This window comes from Lactuca sativa, chromosome 9 (genome assembly GCF_002870075.4).
Source record: "Lactuca sativa cultivar Salinas chromosome 9, Lsat_Salinas_v11, whole genome shotgun sequence".
Lineage (NCBI taxonomy): Eukaryota > Viridiplantae > Streptophyta > Magnoliopsida > Asterales > Asteraceae > Lactuca > Lactuca sativa.
This window is the reverse complement of record NC_056631.2, coordinates 7,865,549-7,885,056: the sequence shown is the minus strand read 5'-3', so window position 1 is coordinate 7,885,056 and position 19,508 is coordinate 7,865,549. Positions and strand designations below refer to the sequence as shown.

Genomic DNA, 19,508 nt, shown 5'->3' with positions numbered 1-19,508 from the left:
TGATCGACGAGAAATATATATATATATATATATATATATATATATATATATATATATATATATATATATATATATATATATATATTGTCGGGCTTTTTGTTAGATATAAAATAGTAAACCACAACTTACAACATATAAAGAGCATGTTTGGCAAAAATAGCTGTTAGCTGGAAACGGATAGCGGTTAGCTAGAAACGGGTAGCGGTTAGCTGGAAATGGATAATCGGTAGCGTGTAGCAGTTAGCTGCTAGCGGGAAGCTGTAGCTTTTATTTGTTGTATGAATGTTTGGCAAAAGTAGCTGAAAGCTTTTGAAATATATAAAATTACATAAAACAACAATTGATTAAAAATAAATAAATATATAAATATATTTTTAGGGGTAATTATGGAAATTGATTTCAAAAGCTCATAAGCGTTTTGTTAAACGCTACATGAAGTAGTTTTTAGAATCAGAGCGTTTTGTTAAAACTAAAAGCTAAACGCTCGTACTACCAACCGAAGCTTTTTGTTTAAACTAAAGCGTTTTATCAAAAGCTAAAAGCTAGAAGCTCCCAAACGCTTCCAAAAGCTCCGTGCCAAACAAACCCAAAATGCGATTAAAATTTAAAACACAAAAATATAAAAAGAATGTTAGGAACTAAGCATTACATCATGGTTTATATAAATTATGATTCGGCCATTTAGACAAAACTGCAAGATTTGTTTATGTAGTATTCAAAAAACTTTTGATAGTATCTAAAAAGTTTCCAACTTGAAAGAAATGTCTAAAATTAATGTTTTTTCTGTGTTTTTTGGTCCCTGATACATTTGAAAAACCGATTTTACCTTTTTCATTTCTTTTTCTATTTATTTATTTATTTTGGTATTTAAATATTTAAAAATAAAAAATAAAAATAAAATGTCACCCAATCCTCTCTCTCTTTCTCTCTCTCTCCCCACCAGAGAAAAAACAACTACACTAGGGATGAGCAGTTTGTCCCAAATCCCGATCTCGTACCGGTACTGTACTGGAACCGGTACCGAACCGTACCAAATTTGAAAATATAGAACGGTACTCGGTACTCCAAATATATGAAATTAGGGATTCGGTACCACCGGTACTGGTACCGAAAATCGGTACCATTTCCGGTATCGGTACCGATGAAGTTAATTCGGTTCGGTACTCGGGATTTACTTTCGATAAAATTCGGTTTTCGGAAAATCAGAAACGGTACGGTTGGGTACCGGTTCCGTCCCATGCTCATCCCTAACCTACACCCCACCCTCGTTTTTCTTCTTCCCTTGTTGTCATCTACCTCATCTCTTTAGCTCTCATAAACGTATCTGAAGTCCCATCTTTTCTTTGTGTAATCCCAACAACCAAGAGAAAGAAGGTACATCATACACCAATTCTTGAAGAATAGATGACCTGATCTTGAAATCTGATTCACAGAAGGTATGGTGGTGGTTGGTGTTGATGTTGATGAAGACGATCGTCACCAACTTTGATTATGTTAACAACCCGTTTCTCTTCCAAATCAAGACGAGGTTTCGTGCAACAAGGTTCTTCATCAGGTTCATCAACTTAGAAAACCCCTTTAATTTCAAAATTGATCAAGGGAAACCCATTGATTTAAGAATTGAAAGACTCCCTGAATGTTCGCTTTGTTAAAACGATTTTGACTTGGCCTCTGGCCAATTTGCACCTGAACCGGAGACTCTTTGCCATCTTTCTCGCATGTATAATGATTTGGAGGTGCTTGAAAGCTTCAATTATGTTTTTTCTAGGTTTTGAAAGCATCGATGAACACACAATCAAAGCTTATATAAGTTCAAAGTTGGATTTAATTATTTTGAGTTTTTTGTTATGTCTTGAAATTTCATTAACTGATTGGTTTGAGAATACGAAGACGACCTGCATTTTAATTTTTTTTGGACAAAGCTTTGAAGGGGGTTGTAGGGTTCTATAGATTTGTTCCAACTACTTTTTGTATTCATGGTCATCCTCAGCCTCCATCTTTGATTTTTTCTTCGAAGATTTTGATTTTTTCCAGCTTCAATTAGGACTAGATCACAATTTGGTTTGGATTCTTGATTTTAATATTGATTTAGTAATTGTGTTTGGAGTTAGAATTTGTTCTTTCATCTTTTTCTCACGGATGCACCTTACTCATGGCATCATATATATATATATATATATATATATATATATATATATATATATATATATATATATATATATATATATATATATATATATATATATATATATATATATATATATATATATATAGAGAGAGAGAGAGAGAGAGAGATATATTTTATTTTTTTATTTTTAATTATTTAAATACCAAATAAATAAAGAAAATAAAAAAAATAGTAAAATCAACTTTTCCACTAAAAACGCAAAAATAAATAAATAAATAAAAATAAAATAAAAAACTTTGATTTGAAATTCCTTGTAAACCTTTTGGACAATATCCAAAATTTATCTTAGAACACTTTATTCACGCTTATCTGTAAAGGCATTTTCTACTTGATTGTTAACAACCAAAACTCATAAGTGCATAATATTCTTTCAACACAAATTTGTTGTAAATATTTAAACTAGCCGTTTACAGAAAAGGACAAAATGTTCTAGCACCTCACTAGTCATTATCGACTATCGAACTTCTTGTTTTTTTTTCCCAAAAAATTTCCCTAAAAAGTTAAAACATGTTTTGGCCCAATCGAAACGGCCTAACCGTCCTCCAAAAAAGGTTACATGTCACGTGAACTTAATTTTATAACTTTAGGCTCGTACTGCATGCAAATATAAGTTGTACCTTTAATATGGGGTGTTCGTTTGGATGGATCAGATCGATCCGATCTAATTAATTAAATCCAAATTGATTTTGGTTTTTAAAATATGGATCCGAATAATCAAAATAAATTCAAATCCGATCCAATCCAATTACAATTCGGTTAGATCAGTTTTTTATAATTTGGATTTCAAAAACTAAAACATTTTAAAATGACATATAAGTATAATATTATCCAATTTTTATAGAAGCAAAAAAAATATTTAATTGTGATTTAAAATTTTTAAACTACTAAGAATGTATATTATAGTTTAATATTTAATAGATAAAGAACTTCTAAGAAAAAATATGTATTTATGTTTTTTATTAGATGAAACTTTTTGAACTTATTTGAAAAAATAAACTATAAAATTAATAAATAGTTACAGTTATATTAAAAATAAATAAAGAATAAATTGTTATTCGATTTTTTTGGATTATTCGGTTTATATTTTATAAACCAAAACCAATCCAAAATAGTAATTCGGTTTTGTTGAAAACCAATCCAAAAATCTGAATATCCAAACCAAATAGTCCAATCCGATTTGTCAAATTTGTCAAATTTGACAATTTGGTTTTATCCCAATAAGTCATAACCTTTACAAGTAAAAAAAAACATTAAATTGCAAACGAGTCCCCCACATTTACAAAGCACCCAAATATTGCCCCCCAACTATGTATATTATATATTTTGTTATTCAATTCAATTTCGGTATTTACCCGCCCCCCCACTATGTATATTCAAAAATCTCCCCCTCAATCTTTAGTTCTTTACACATCAATCTTCTCATCAATGCAATTTGCACTGAATCCCAAAAACAATTCCGCCTTCAAACCCCCGTCTCAGCCCATTCAATCACCACCACAATCTTCATCATAGAATCGTGCCACCACCTGCCGCCACCGGCAATCAGAAACCGCCATGTCCACTGCCTCCGCAAGCCCATGTCACTATCACCTCAAAGCTTCCATTTTTAAATTCATAAGAGGCAACATTGGTTTCCCCACCATTGATCATATCAAAGATGGGGTGGTGGCGGCAGTGAAATTCCCAGCAAGGGAGTATTCTCGTTTGAGAAAGACTGCATAGAGAAGCTCGTTCCAAGAATCCGGGACTCCAGGTAAGCACCAATGGCTGCAGTCTTGCTTACGTAAAGGTGCGGGCCCACCGTATTTTGGGCCCAAATAATATAGAGACGCATGACCATCTTTTCGCTTTGATGACATGTATGTCACATTCAATAACTCTAATGACTCATTCCCGTGTTTGTGTTCCGATAACACCGAACCGAAAATATTTGTGAAAAACATGGTGCCCGATGAAGCCGGGGATGAACTCAAGTCCGGCAGTGTCTCGAGGTGGCAGCTACCACCGGATTTCCAATCACCGCCCCTAAAACACCGCCCCATTAAGTAAGTAAGTAAGCATTAACCAAAAATCTTATAATAAAGATTTTCAAGGAAAATGAAAATGAACCTGAAATGCACCGGAGAAAACCCCCGGAAGATGACTTGTGTCTTGTTCGTGTCTACTTCTTTACTTATAAAGTTCAAAACCGTTTCAATCGATTTTTTGTACGCGGTTTCTATGGTCATATTCATTTTCACATCTCCGGATTCTTGATAGTAGCACCCCCTACAAATTTCAAATTTGTCATGTTATTTTCCCAAATACGTAATTTTTAAACATCATGACAACACTTAAACAAGAAACAGGGTCTTACTCGCGTGTAGTTTTCTCAATATTCCACCAATGGCCACTGTTGAATACAATCACATCCGCGTTTTTCCATTTTGCAGCACTCCAATCCATTTTATCAAGCTTCAAAGTGGTTCTCACCTGTTTTGGTGATCCAGGAGGTGGTCTGCTCTGTAACACCAGATATGGAGCTCTGTAATACTCGATTGTGCAATTGAAATCCAAAAATTTGAACACCAAAAACCCCATGTGTTTCGTGATTGGTCTCCCGTTGACTTCATATATTGAAGATGCGTTTGTAACAGCAGAAGATAACAAACACAGAAGGGATTCCCATTGATTTCTCCCAATTGAATCACCAACGAATGCTAGCCTACGGTTTCTTAGCCTTTCCAACATAGTTTTTGCATCGAATCTGTATTCATGCACATATGATCAAAACCAAAAATTCATAAGCTTTCATACACGAGAATCATCTTTGGAAAATTCAAAATCATCACCCAAAAACACAAAATCTCCATCAACAAATGGCATAAATAACTGATCTTTAGCATACCCATCAACTTCGTTATTCAGGGTCGCAATAATCTGGTGTTTGGATGTTGTGATGCTTATGATTATTTGATTTGATTTGATTATTTTAGGGTGGATTGTAGCGGCAATGAAAATGATTACAAAAAAGTCTAGTACAATTACTTATATACCCCCGGTTATAACACAACTTCAACCTCAAAAACATGTCCAACCATTATCTCATGTACCACGTTTATAAAGGCTAATTCAATTTATTATTATAAGTACTTATTCAGTATCTCATCATCAATTTAAGGCTTAAACAATAAGCAATCGATTATTGTAATCTAATTCTTCCCCTTAGCAATAGATGGTTAAAGAAATTGCATATACAAACACACCCGATTAACATATGTGATGAAAAAACCTAAAATTTGCAAAAATGAACTTGAACCATCATCTAAATCTTACCAGCTAATTATAACTCAAAATTGAATAACACCCGATTAATTTTTAATTTTTTCACACAAAAAGACACAGTAGAGTCAGAGATAGATAGATAGAAATTAGAACCTGGGTAAGTTACAATCTTTGGGTTGCCATCGCCACTTGGTGTAGAAACTATCAACTCTTCCGTTTTCAGAACACCTAAAACCATCATCTAATAACAGACAATCTTTAGAATCATAAAGTGGATAACTCTCGTCCCACACCCAATTACCATCAAATATGTTACAGTTTTCACCATGACCCATTTCAAGAAACCCAGAAAGATCTCGTCTCGAAGAACTAGACGCACTTAACCCAGACCACAGACCCAACCCATGGTGCCCACGAACCCTGAACCCTTTGCTCAAGGACCGATAATCCAAGAAAAAGAGGCACACGATGAAGCAAAGACTGATGCAGAAACAGCCAAGTTCAGAAGGCTTCAATTTCTTGAATTTCTTCAACAATTCCAATTGGGTCATTTTATTCGGACCCTTTTTCGGATTCTAGAACCAAAAACTGAGTTTGAAAAGAAGGGTATATATCTATTTGGGTTTGGGATTGGCAAAACTCAAAAGGGGGTTTCTTATAAGAGCGAAATAAAGACCAGCAACACACACTGGTTAACAGTTATCAAAGGGAATTTGCAATGGAACGAAGAGAGAGGTGGGGCTTTTGTTTTGGGAGGAGAGAGAAAGAGAACGGAGAAAAGAAAGGACAGAATTAGGAGATTAGATGGGTGGGGCCAATGGAGGAGAGACAAACATTCATGGTTTTCACACACTAGTGTGTGTTTTCTTCATTTTTTTCTTTATAATATACAATCAATCCTCTTGATGATTAGTGATGAACCTGTAACTTGTAATCATGTGAATTATTGCAAACATATAAAGAATCAAGAAAAATGGAAAATGTTCAAAGAAAGCAATTTTTTGACTTGGGAAAGTGGAGAGAGATGTTGTCGGAGGTGGATTTCGTGGGGTTTAGTGGGGAGAGGGAATAGTGGGAAGAATTTTGAAGAGTCTCCGCGCAATTGGTGCTTAATCATAAATGTCGACAATTGTCCTGTGGCATAATATCAAACTGAAATCTAGGGTATTTGTCAAAATACCATTAAAAATTGCAAGTAAATTACATAAATGGTCTATCAACGAATCATGCATAATAAAATGTTATATCCCCTAAATTTTCGGATGTAATTTTTAAAAGACAAAACTACAAATTTGGTCCTTGTGGTTTTCAAAAACCTTTGGATGGGGTCCAAAAAGTTTCCAACTTGCATGGAAGGTCCAAAATCAAGGTTTTTCTGGGTTTTTGGTCCAAAAAAACTTAAAAAGACGATTATGCCCTTTTATTTTCTTTTTTCTATTTTCTTTATTGTTTTTGGTATTTAAATAATTAAAAAAAATAAAAAATAAATAAAAGGCGTTCGATTCCACGTGTACTCTCTTTTCTCTTTCTTTTGTCTTCTCACCGATGAATCCAGCTTAGCTACTTCTTCCCAACATCGACTCTCAAACCCTAAATTCAAATCCCAATTCTTCAAATTATCAATTCTATGATTCTTCAACTCTTCAATCTTCTCCTCGTCCACAACCAATGCTCTGCTCCAAGTCATCCAAATGGCTAAACCGCCTTCGTTCATCCAGAGGATTTCCAGACTCCGATAACATCAACCTCGAGCACTTCCTCTCCAATTCCCTCGACAAAATTGATCCCCAAACGTCGACGGATCCTTCGCTTCCCGATAAAAGACCCAAACTTGACAAACGGGATGATAGTGGAGCTATCCAAGGTCGTGAAGTGATGAATAATGTACTATCGGAGCTGTTTCAGATGGGAGAATTTCAGGATTTATCGAGAATTAAAAGGAAAAAGAGCTGTAGGAAGCAACAGTGCCCTAGAATCTGTATTGTTTCTACAAATTCGAATGTTCAGAACGTGCCTGTTGGAAAGGACAGGGTTTCCTCGCCACCGCCGTCGCTGTCGCCATTTCCGTTGACTTTGAGCAATCGACGTACAGCAAAGGATGTCAATCGAGAGTTGAAGGTGACTGGACATGTTGAGGAGGAGGAGAAAGGCCATTGGGATCTAACCGCGTATTCGCAAACAGAGGTTACTGTTATCGATACGAGTGTTCCATCTTGGAAATTCGAGAAGATGTTGTACAGGAGAAAGAATGTATGGAAGGTTGGGGATAAGAAAGGTAAGGGATTAATGACCAGTGACAGAAAGAAGAGAAAGGAGCGTCTGATTGAGAATGGTGATGTAGAGAAGAAGAAATTGAAGCTGTGTAGTTCATTATCCAAGTCGGGAAATGCAGAACAAGGCGGAGAGAATAAGAAGAAAAAGAAGTTGAAGATGTGCAATTCATCGAAGTATGAAGATAAAGAAGAATCCATGGCTCGATCAAAGTCCCCTCAGGAGAAGATTGAAGAGTTGAAGAATCGTAGAATTGATAATTTGAAGAATTGGGATTTGAATTTAGGGTTTGAGAGTCGATGTTGGGAAGAAGTAGCTAAGCTGGATTCATCGGTGAGAAGACGAAAGAAAGAGAAAAGAGAGTACACGTGGAATCGAACGCCTTTTATTTTATTTTTTATTTTTTTTTAATTATTTAAATACCAAAAACAATAAAGAAAATAGAAAAAAGAAATTAAAAAGGGTAAAATCGACTTTTCAAGTTTTTTTGGACCAAAAACAATGAAAAACTTTGATTTTGGACCTTCGGTGCAAGCAAAAAACTTTTTGGACCCCATCCAAAGGTTTTTGCAAACCACGAGGACCAAATTTACAGTTTTGTCTTTTTAAAAGAATTAGTTTTACCATTTAAAAAGGCTTAGCGGCAATGCTTGTTGTCCGTTTGTCATCTCACTCATTGTACGATGCCAATTAAATTATATGGTTAATGAAAATTTTGAATGGTAAAAAAAAATTCATTCTAACTTTCGAAATATTCACAGGTCGTATATTTGTGGTTTTTAAAATTTACAGTTTTGATCCCTGATCAAGGTGTTCACAATTGGATAATGGATATTCCCATGTTTTCTATACAATGGATGAGCATCAGTACTCGCTTTTGGAATCGAAACTGTCGGTTCCGAAACTGTAACTGACTTAAGCGGTTCTGGTTCCGGTTCCTAAAGTTATGGAACCGCCTTATGTGGTTTCGGTTCCGGTTCTTATTTTTTTCGGAACCGCTACCCGTCAGAACCGGTTTATGTGTGTGTGTATGTATAGTATGAATATATGTGTGTGTTATTTAGATTGATTTAGAATATATTGGTCCGTTTTGTCCAGAGTCTCCAGTTCCAGGACTGGTTCCAAAATGCTAAGAACTGCCTAGACCGGTTCTGGTTCTCGACAAATGAGGCGTGTGTCCGTCTACACTCCTCCCTAGATCCAATTATTCATTTGATATTTGAATATTGTCAACCAATTAAATACAATTAACATTGGTTAATCGAACCGACCTTATCCAATACAATGGTTTCGTTCACCACCGTCACTCTACGACATATAGAAACGAAATACAAAAAGCTTAGAGAACTTTCTCCTATTAAGCTACCTCACATGTGTTCTCATTCAATGAAGTATTTTCATTATTTGTGGATTAGTTGAAGAATTATTTAATCGTTTTGCTTAATATACATATTACCCTCAACAAATTATCGTTTTGCTTAATATACATATTACCCATCATATTTATCACCATATGATTACACATTATTCATTGTATACTGTTTCAGCTATCAACTTTATTCTTGAATTAAAACAATAGTTGTCGCATGCTCCAAGCATGTACACTATGTTTTTCTAAACACCAGTCATGCCACACACCAAGTATGCATACTATGTTTGTCTATGATCTTTACTTTGTGAAATAGATCAATTGAACATAACTCCAATGATTCTCATTTCACAGTCCCAAATCTTACTGCAAATGCAAGAATTCCAAATTCATGCCATTTACTGAAACCTGTTAGATTCTAAACTTATATGCATTGATCCTCTTGTAATGATTATGCACAAATTCACAAAGACTTGGCAACAATCATTACAGAGTATTCCAAAGGAGATCAACTCCTTGGAAACATCCTTCTTGCATTAAGTTTCCTAATCATACAGATTGAATATTTTCTAACTTTGAAGCATATTCCATTTTGACTATCACTTCTGAACAAGAGTTGCCTCCTTACAGATTATGTCAATATGGTCCTTCCAGAATTAATACTATACTTCCAACTATCCTTGAGCAACCAATCTTTGGTAAACCTTAGATTGTCCTCAATAATTGCTTAATCATTTTAGTCATATCAATTTCTAGACCTTTTTTCCCTTCTTCATGCCCCAGGCATTTGGAAAAACTTAGAAAGAGTGAATATAGCACATGTAATCGATCCTATATCCGAAGCATATGGGACACGATTCATGATGTCTCACATAAAGACTAAACCAGTCTTTTGCTATAATATTTCTATTTCTATTTGCCAAGTTCTCATAATTCAGATTATGAAAAGGGATGTCGTAATCATAATCGAATTTTAGAACGCAAATAATGAACCCATATATAGAATTTCCTTATGTTGAGCCACCCCAACATGAAGTTCATATATATTCTTGACTAAATACGATTAAGACCTCAATCTAAGCTTTTAGATTTGAGATGAAGTATAATTTCCTCTCCCTTAATTATAGCAAAACAACTTTTTCAACCCCTGCAACCTCATGAATTGAAACTTTTGTTTTCTATAATTAACATTGCTAACTTGCAATACTTATCATAATTATCATGCTCCCACTAACATGATGATTATTAGCATAACACTTATGCTCCCACTAGCTTTGACATGTACCCATAAATCAACTGAACTTCTAGAAATCAATACTTTATTGACTTTCTTACCAAAGTTCAGATTTCTGATACTAGATTTCCTTTATAAGACTTTATCAATATCATACACCTCTCTTAGATAGCTCATATGTGTGTCTAAACAATTATGAAGAGGGATGTCGTAATCATAATGTTTAGACCTTTTGTCATTCCCACAATTGCTATCTACTCAAAATCTACTTAGTGAAAGAGTTTCCTTACCATCATTTTCATGAATCGAAGAGAAACCTTATGACACTTAGATTTGATGGTGTATGTGTTCTTATCCATGTGAATTGTCAAGACCATAGTCACATGACAACGATAATGACAAATCCAAACTCATATGGATTGAACTTGTGCAATCTTAACTTCTTGCCACCTGGCAGCTCAAGGGCCTGCCATTGCTTCCAAGTAGTTATGCAAACAATTGAGAACATGTAGAACTCAAATGTATAGCCAACTTAACTGGAATGGGCACAGAAATGTCAGCACGATAGGTTATAAACCTCTAATTGTGTGCTAGCGATGAAATACATGTTTTATTCTTGATTACTTCTTGAAACCTTTTTCAGGATCTTTTAGACTCCCACTGTCTCCTTGACCTATACGACTTTCTTGCCAAATATTCAAGAGATAGTGTCTTCCTAAAATAATATTGTCAATAAAAAAGATAAACTCTGGCAGCTCTGGACTTAGTGTCTAACAGATAACATCAACGTTTCTCTTTCTTGTAGATTGTATGCACAATGATATAAATGGCAGTAAGTAGATAAATTAGGATTGAGGATTTTTTATTTATTAGAAATTTTGAAATGGGAATTGTTCCAATGATTTTTCACCTGACATTCGGAAAGTATTTAAATGTCTCCAACAGCTCATTTCCAGAATCAACAAGTCCAGCTGTTCGACTCTCTCCATCGAGTCTACCACATGATACAGAACAGATAGCTTCGGAGAGACTCTTGTTTATGGTATCCAGTGCTGCTGAAAACGCCCCAATTCTCTTTTGAATTTGTATAGACTGAAATCGAGATAAACGATTGTCAAAAATAAACAAACTAGTAAAACTTGGTTACTATATCATACAAATACAATAAGCAACTTTTGAAAAAAGAGCCTAAAAGAGAAGAGAATGAAAGTTTATGTAACACCCAAAATTTGGAAGGCTAAGAAAAGAAAGAAAACCTTAATTTTAAGGGGAGACTCGGCGAGTCCAAGGAGGAACTCGGCGAGTCCGAGCGGGATCCAGGTCAAGCAGTAAGTAACCGACTCAGCAAGTCAGCTAAGGAGACTCGACGAGTCTGGTCTGAACGAGGAAAACCCTAAATTCGGGACTTGGAGCCTATTTAAGCGCGGCATTCTCTTCCCTAGGGTTCCTTTACAGCCCCTCTAACCCAGAACACCAAACCCTAGCCGTCATATCCATTTTTGAGCTAATTATTGCCTTGAAGAGTGCATTAAAGCTTGGAGAAGGAAGAAGAATATTGGAGGTGCAAGAAGGGGGCTATAGATCCGGGATTGGAGAGACATTTCTGAGCATTTTGAGGTAATAAACTAGTTCTTGGACTCCTTTGCACCTAGATCTATGTGTGTGTTTTGGGCATTCTTGGCATGATAGTAACCATTTCGAGCTAGGGGTTCAGATCTGAGGTTGCTACCTCAGATCCATGCTTGTTTTGGTCTAGAATCCCGTAAAGTATCAGCTCTTGGTATGTTGGTGAAGTATGGTTGTCATAAACCCTAGTTTTGAGTGTTTTGAGCCTAGATCTCCTTATCTACACATAAAGTTTGCCACTTTACATGAGGAATAGGCCTTAGAAGTATGGATCTATATGTTGGAGCCCCTGTTTGGCTCAAAGAGCCACTGCATGGATTAAGAGCTGGAGTGACTCGGCGAGTCACATGGGTAGACTCGGCGAGTCGGATGAAGTTGGGCAGGAATTCGGCGAGTTGGAAGAACAACTCGGCGAGTCTGTTGAAGGTTGTCTTGGACTCGACGAGTATGTTCTTGGACTCGGCGAGTCAAGACACGAAACCTCAAACCCTTCGAGTTGAGACTCGAATCAGTGAGTCGAGTGGAGACTCGGTGAGTTGGTCAGGTCAGGACTCGGAAATCGGTAGACTCGGGGAGTCATGGACTGACTCGGCGAGTCGAGACGCGAATGGAAGGACTTTGAACATATGAACTCGGCGAGTCAATAGGGTGACTCGGCGAGTAGGGTTGACCTGGAAGGTTGACTTTGACCAGGACTTTGACTTTGACCAGAGTTGACTTAGTTGACTTTTAGGGGTCAGTTAGACTAAGTATTTCTTTAATATTGGTAGCTCGGGGAGCTAGTGGAGCAGGAGTTCAGGAAGTTGCCGGGAAACAGCTAGAGGGCGCTATCAGCAAGTCCAGCAAGTGCAGGTGAGTTTCCATTTTATGTGAATGGGTCTAAGGCCACAATGTCGGCCCATGTAGTTATGAGTAGAAGACCTGGGGGTTAACCCTAGGCACAGTATGCTAGTATGATATTCAGGACGAGGCCCAATGATAGCGGGCAGGTGCCCAAGGATTGGTTTATATGATAGTTTATACTTGTTTTCTGTGTGATACATGTATGTGCCTGGTAGGTAGGCGGGGTGAGTGTGGGCGAGGTCCCGTATCTCACTAACAACAGAGTGTGGATGGTGTTCTACATCTCATTAGCAGCTGAGCAGGGCGAGGTCCAAGTTAGGGAAGGAGTGAGTGTGGGTTGGGCCCGTATCTCACTATCCGTAGGAGCGTGGACGGGGTTCCATGTCTCATCAGTAGCAGGACAAGGGCGAGGCCCAGGATAGGCGAGGCCTTAGGACAGGATCCAATGTATAACGGGTGAGGCCCTGTGACAGGCGAGGCCTAAGTGAAACAAATCTGTATCTGAGCGGGGCTCGAAGCCAGGCGGGGCCTGGAGCGGCGGAGCCATTGTAGCGGGCGAGGCCCGAGGCAGGGGGCGAGGCCCAAGATAGCGGGTGTGGCCCAGTATGTGCAGTATGTGGTTATGCATGGTATGTGGTAGGGTGGGAAACTCACTATGCTTCGTGCTTACGGTTTTCAGTTTTGGTTTCAGGTACTTCCGGTAGCGGAGGGAAGAGCTCGGGGTGATCGCATGGCACACACCATAGATTAGACAGCCTGGGAATGTTTACTCTGATAACGAACATGTGTTTTGAAAATTAATACTCTGATTATGTTTTGGAATGATGACTTTGCTTTAAGTAATGTTTTATTAAAAGAAATTTTTAGTCTTGAATTTTGGGACGTTACAGTTTACCTTGTCATTAAGCCCAACTTCCAGACACCTGCTAGCAACTTCAATCAAAAACTGGTACCTCTCTTTTCCATCAACCAAAAACCTCCTTAACTCACCTTATTCTCCTGCCCTTCTTGCCCCAAGCACCAAAAGTATCCCACCATTACGCAACAACAACTCCATCAACAACTGTTGTATCATCAAACTACATTGCCTTTGTTGATCCACATTCCCCATCCCAGACCAAGACAAATTTCCCACCACCAACAACAGCAGCAACCTGCGCATAATACTCCAACGCCATCATAAGATTGTTATGTCGTAGATACAACGAACCATATTGTCTAATTATACTTGTTGACTCAGCAAAACCATCCATCACACCTAACTTATGACCTGTCGTCCCAGTGATATCAACAAGAACACCATGGTCTGCTAACACAATTGCTATATGAGTAGCATCGATGTTGTACTCATCGTCTCCGATATCTTTAGACAGATATAAAACAGCTGGAAGCAACTGTATGCTTAGTAGCAAGACATAAGGATACACCAATGGATCTTTCCCCTTTTTTGTGTAGTAAGATGGTTCAAATTTGTTTAAGTAGGATTGTTGATCGTGTAAGGTGTAAGGTGATAAGCCTTCGTTTGAATTGGTGGGGGAGTCTTGAACAGCACAGATTTTGAACCAGAGGAAGTCTTATATGGTGTTGAAAAGTGTGGGGTGCTCTCTCAGTAGGCGATCGATTTGCCTGCGGGACCTGAATATGAGGGCGTAGAGAAGTAGTTTTTTTTCAAATGTTCCTCGGCCTGATCGATCCCCCATACATAACATTTTTTTATATTCTTCTGTAGCAATGGAAGCGGTTTCTACTGATACCATGCCTCCGTTTGAGATCCATTCTGTAAGCTGTTTTGTTAAAAAAGAATGAGATAAGTAAGGTGTTATTTCTTTTTGACTTAATGAATTTAATAGGGACAAAATTTAATCTGGACAGGTATATAGTGGTGTTTCTTTTTCACTAAACCAAAAACTATTAATGTGGATGTAAAACATAATGTGAATATTTTTACTAGCTTTTTATCATAGTTATATACAACTTCCAGTTATATCTATCAAATATTCAGTTAGTTATCATTAAGAATCACTTCTAGACAGAAGGGTAAAATGGTCATTTTCCATATTCAGGACAGCCCTTAAGAAAGTAATTAATGCATATTACATGTTAAAGATATAATGATCATTAATTAAACCTTCAGAATTTAATATGCATTAATTACTTTCTTATAATAACTAAAATGATTGGTCCAAAATCAATTCTACAAGCACACAATAAATAGTAGAAACATTTGAAACTAATTGAATCTGTCATTAATGTCAGCAATAAAATTCTTTCAGAATGTATTCGCATCTAGGTTTTTTTATATGAGTTTGCATTGTGTTTCAGGACTCATTCACTTGAAATACAATAAAGTTGCATGGAATATGAAGAACGAGAGTGTATTCTAGTAGAATACACTTTCATTCTGCTGAAATATACTATTATTCTTCTAAATATGAATTCATTCTGAAAGAATATTATTGTTGACATTAATGGCGAATTTAATTAGCTTCCATAAAAATGAATTATAAGTATGGATAGCATTTAATATACATATAATTAATACTAAATTCTTATTGGTGCATTCTTCCACACAATAGATGTGAGAAACATTTAAACCTATATATATATATATATATATATATATATATATATATATATATATATATATATATATATATATATAGGGATGAGATCGATTTAAAACTCATAGTTTCCCGAAAACTAAAAGTGGAGTGTTAGATCAAAACTAATTCATTAAGGACATGATCGTCATCATACCAATCCAACTTATTTTTTTGTATTATTGCAAATATTAATAAAAAACTCTCAAATTAACATTATAAAACAAATTTCAGATTTTTTTTATATAAAAAAAATAATTTTTGTTTTTTTTTTAAATTGTAGAGTTTTTAACATTTTTGGAAAGCATAAATTTTTAAAAATTTTGAATTTTTTTTTAAATTATTGCATTTAAAAAACTGTAGTTTTTTATAAAAAAAAACTTTAATTTTTTCAAAAAAACTGCAACTTTATCAAAAAAAAAAACAGCACTTTTTTTAAAAAAACTGCAATTTTTTTTAAAAAATGTGCATTTTTTTTAAAAAAATATAAATTTTAAAAATTCAGTAAATTTAAAAAAAAAAAAAAAAAAAAACTAAAATATTTTTAAAAAAACTCTATTTTTTTAACAAAAAAAATCAACATTTTATGTGCATATATGCATATTTTTTTTCAAATGAATATATGCATATTTCTTATACTATAATATTCGTAAGTAAATCATAAAAAATCTCATTTTTATTAATCAATCTATAAAGATAATAGTACAAGTATTTTATTCGATATAAAATAAAAAATAAAAAATAAAATATGCTACGAAGATTCACATTGTTATCATTTCTTCATATCAAGATTTTCATATTTTTTTCAATTTATCACTTTTCACCTCTTCAATATTTTCCACAAATTCTTCAAAATCTACAAGAAAATTAAAAAATTTAATTAATGCAAGACACTCACAAAAATGCACATGTAATTTACATATGAATTACGTGTGATTAATATGTGAATTATATATGAATCGCATATAATTGATATGTGATTCACTTGTAAATCACATGTAATTCATATATATATAAGTAATTCTTATGTGATTCACTTGTGAATCATATGTAATTCATACGCGATTCATTTGTGATTTACATATGAATTACATGTGATTAATATGTGAATTACTTGTGATTTACATATGAATCACATGTGTTATTTACATGTGAATCACATGTAATTGATATGTGATTCACTTGTGATTTACATGTGAATCATATATGAATTACATATGATTTGCATGTAATTCATATGTGAATTACATGTTATTTACATGTGAATATCATGTAATTCATATGTGATTTACATGTGAATCACATGTAATTCATATGTGATTTACATGTGAATCACATGTAATTGGTATGATGGAATCATGTAAAGAAATGGAATTACTTTATCAAGTCTTGATTATGATCAAATTCCATAGAGTTGAGGTGTTGTGTTTACCTTATACACTTATCAAGTCTTGATTCTTCAACATTTAGATGTTGAAGCTCAATCGGTCATCAACAACAAGAGGGGAGGATTTTGTTTGAAAGAATCGCTCCTTCAACATATTGTGTAAGGCCTGCATTTAGGATCAAGAAACACAGACACAGTTAAACACACACATTAAGATAAATGATATATATAAAGAGAGATAGACACAGTTAAACACACACATTAAGATTATGAATTTCATGAAATTCTAAGGCATTATGGACAAACATCTCAAGATAAGGCAATCTTTGGGAAGCTGTGCCAATCCCTCACAGAATATGAAAAGTCCCTAACTGCAAACTTGTTTTCTAAAACAAGTGATTTTTTCATGTCCCTTATGTCAACATTTAGCAAATCAGATGATAATACTTCAGAAGAACGCAACAAGAAATATAAGGTAGCTGCTAATGCTAATCCTTGTTGGACACATACACATGTGCCAAAAATTTGATGAATACATTACATTTCTAAAAAGGTTTTCCCAATAAATTATATAAACTTTTGTATACGACAGCTAATACTTTCTATTAGCAACATGCATACAACGCACACTGACCTCAGAAGGCCATTTGAGTTCGAGCATGGAATGAACTCGCCGAGTCCATGAACATACTCGACGAGTCGGACCGGGTTGTCCCGTTACTCACACAGATGGTGACTCGCTGAGTTGGGGGAATGAATCGGTGAGTCAGTTGGGATTTAGGGGACTGGAGTTCACGTCTGAACTCGCCGAGTCAATGTCTGACTTGACGAGTTGGGTCAAAGGGGTGGCCATTGACCAACGTTGACCAGAGTTGACTTGTGTTGACTTAAGGGCATTAGTCAAACTAATTCGGGGAGGTATTAATTAGAGATGTATTTATGCCATAGGAGGAAGCTAGGTCGGAAGATTGAGCGCGAGTGATCATCCAACATCTTCGAGGTGAGTCTTCTCACTATGCCTTACCCGATGGGGTGATTATATGTGTCCGGAAGGTCTTATGTGTATGATGAAAATGTGATGTATGTTGTATATGTAATATGTTATGATATGAGTATGATGATATGGACCGGAAGGTCAACAGAGTTATGGGATGGAAATCCCCTGAGACACTTGGATCGGAAGATCCCATAGAGTTATGACCCGGAAAAGCGTATGTGTTGTACGTGGTATTTTGGGGAACTCACTAAGCATTATTGCTTACCGTTTGCGTGTTATGTGTTTCAGGTACCAGTGATGATCGCGGGAAGGCGCTAACATGATCAGTACACACTTATGGCGGAGATGATTTGAGATTCTGGGGATTTTGATTGCACTTATGTTATGTAAAAACAATTTATACACGTTTTTGAGAATTGTGATTAGAGTATTTTTATTAATTTAAAATGAAAATTTGTTTTGAAATTTCACGGTGTTACACAAAATCACGATGGATAACCGGTAGGAGAGAAGATTTGGTGACATGCTTGTGTTAGGGTTTGGTTATTCCTGAGCACTACAAGAACAATTGACAGCTCCAAATTTGATATTTACTTTCCAGGAGCGATCATAGCCGGAGAACTGTGACAGATGCTTTGTACCGGAGACGAGCATCATCGAGAACTCCACCGATTTTGTCGAAGATAATATCACCATCTATGAGGAATGTCATTGAGGCGGGATGAAGAAAAAAAGAGATAGAGAGAGAAAGGGGTCTGAATTATTTATTCAAAAAAATGCCCCTTATTCATAATAATTATGATGCCCCCGTGTCTTTTTTTCAAACTATTTACAAAATCGCCATCGAGCATCCTAGCCTTCTATTATTTTGATCTAATGGCTCACAATCGGTTCTCGGGTTCTCGGAAAACTTTGAGTTCTCAAATGATCGTTGCTCTCTCTCTCTCTCTCTCTCTCTCTATATATATATATATATATATATATATATATATATATATATATATATATATATATATATATATATATATATACATAGGGAAAAATTATTTGGAAAACAAAAAAACCCTAAAAATCATAAAAATGCATAAAAAAAAAAACCTAGAGATCACAAAAAAATTTTTGATATTTTTTAAGAAAAAATCACAGGTTTTTAAAGAATATCGCTGAAAAAAAAATTTGAAAAAAAAACTTTTTTTTATATATAAAATAAAAAAAATTTTGATTTTTTATTTTTTTTTTCAGCGAATTTTTATAAAAAGCTGCGAATTTTTATAAAAAACTGCGATTTTTTATAAAAAAAATTCAAAAAAAGTTTTGTGATCTCTAAGTATTTTTTTATGCATTTTTATGATTTTTAGGATTTTTTATTTTCCATAGAACCTAAACCTATATATATATATATATATATATATATATATATATATATATATATATATATATATATATAATTACCTTTTTATGTCAACTTTTGTGGGTCTTAGAATCCCGTTCTTACAAACTTAAAAACGATCTTATGTTAGAATTATAATTTTGACAACATTGACAGAAAGATATAATCGGCAACTATTTCCTTATAAGTTGTGACCTATTTTTGGAACAAAATGATTTGATGATTTAATGTTATATCCAGTTTTCACATACTCTCTCAAAAATTTATTGTTAGTTTTGATATTTTCTCAATTTTGTTTATTTTTTGAAAGATGATTAATTAGATTTACTTAATCTGTCA

The 19,508-nt window shown here is 34.9% G+C and overlaps 2 protein-coding genes and 1 pseudogene across 2 annotated transcripts; 1 reads left to right on the top strand and 2 right to left on the bottom strand.

Annotated features, from left to right (window-relative positions):
* Positions 1-3,225: 3,225 nt before the first annotated feature.
* On the bottom strand, positions 3,226-6,500 carry LOC111886361 (protein trichome birefringence-like 10). The gene is made up of 4 exons (XM_023882590.3): positions 5,606-6,500; positions 4,545-4,934; positions 4,298-4,456; positions 3,226-4,213 (listed from the first exon to the last, which is right to left on the bottom strand). The coding sequence occupies exons 1-4, from the start codon at positions 6,001-6,003 to the stop codon at positions 3,835-3,837; spliced, it is 1,326 nt and encodes a 441-aa protein (XP_023738358.1). The 5' UTR covers positions 6,004-6,500; the 3' UTR covers positions 3,226-3,834.
* Positions 6,501-7,090: 590 nt separating this feature from the next.
* LOC128128835 (uncharacterized) lies at positions 7,091-8,633 on the top strand. Its single transcript, XM_052767609.1, has 3 exons — positions 7,091-8,085; positions 8,359-8,445; positions 8,534-8,633. Exons 1-3 carry the CDS (start codon positions 7,121-7,123, stop codon positions 8,631-8,633), a joined length of 1,152 nt encoding a protein of 383 aa, XP_052623569.1. The 5' UTR covers positions 7,091-7,120.
* A 2,599-nt stretch (positions 8,634-11,232) lies between these two features.
* LOC111886372 (nuclear pore complex protein NUP93A-like) lies at positions 11,233-18,491 on the bottom strand (annotated as a pseudogene).
* Between the last annotated feature and the right edge of the window lie 1,017 nt (positions 18,492-19,508).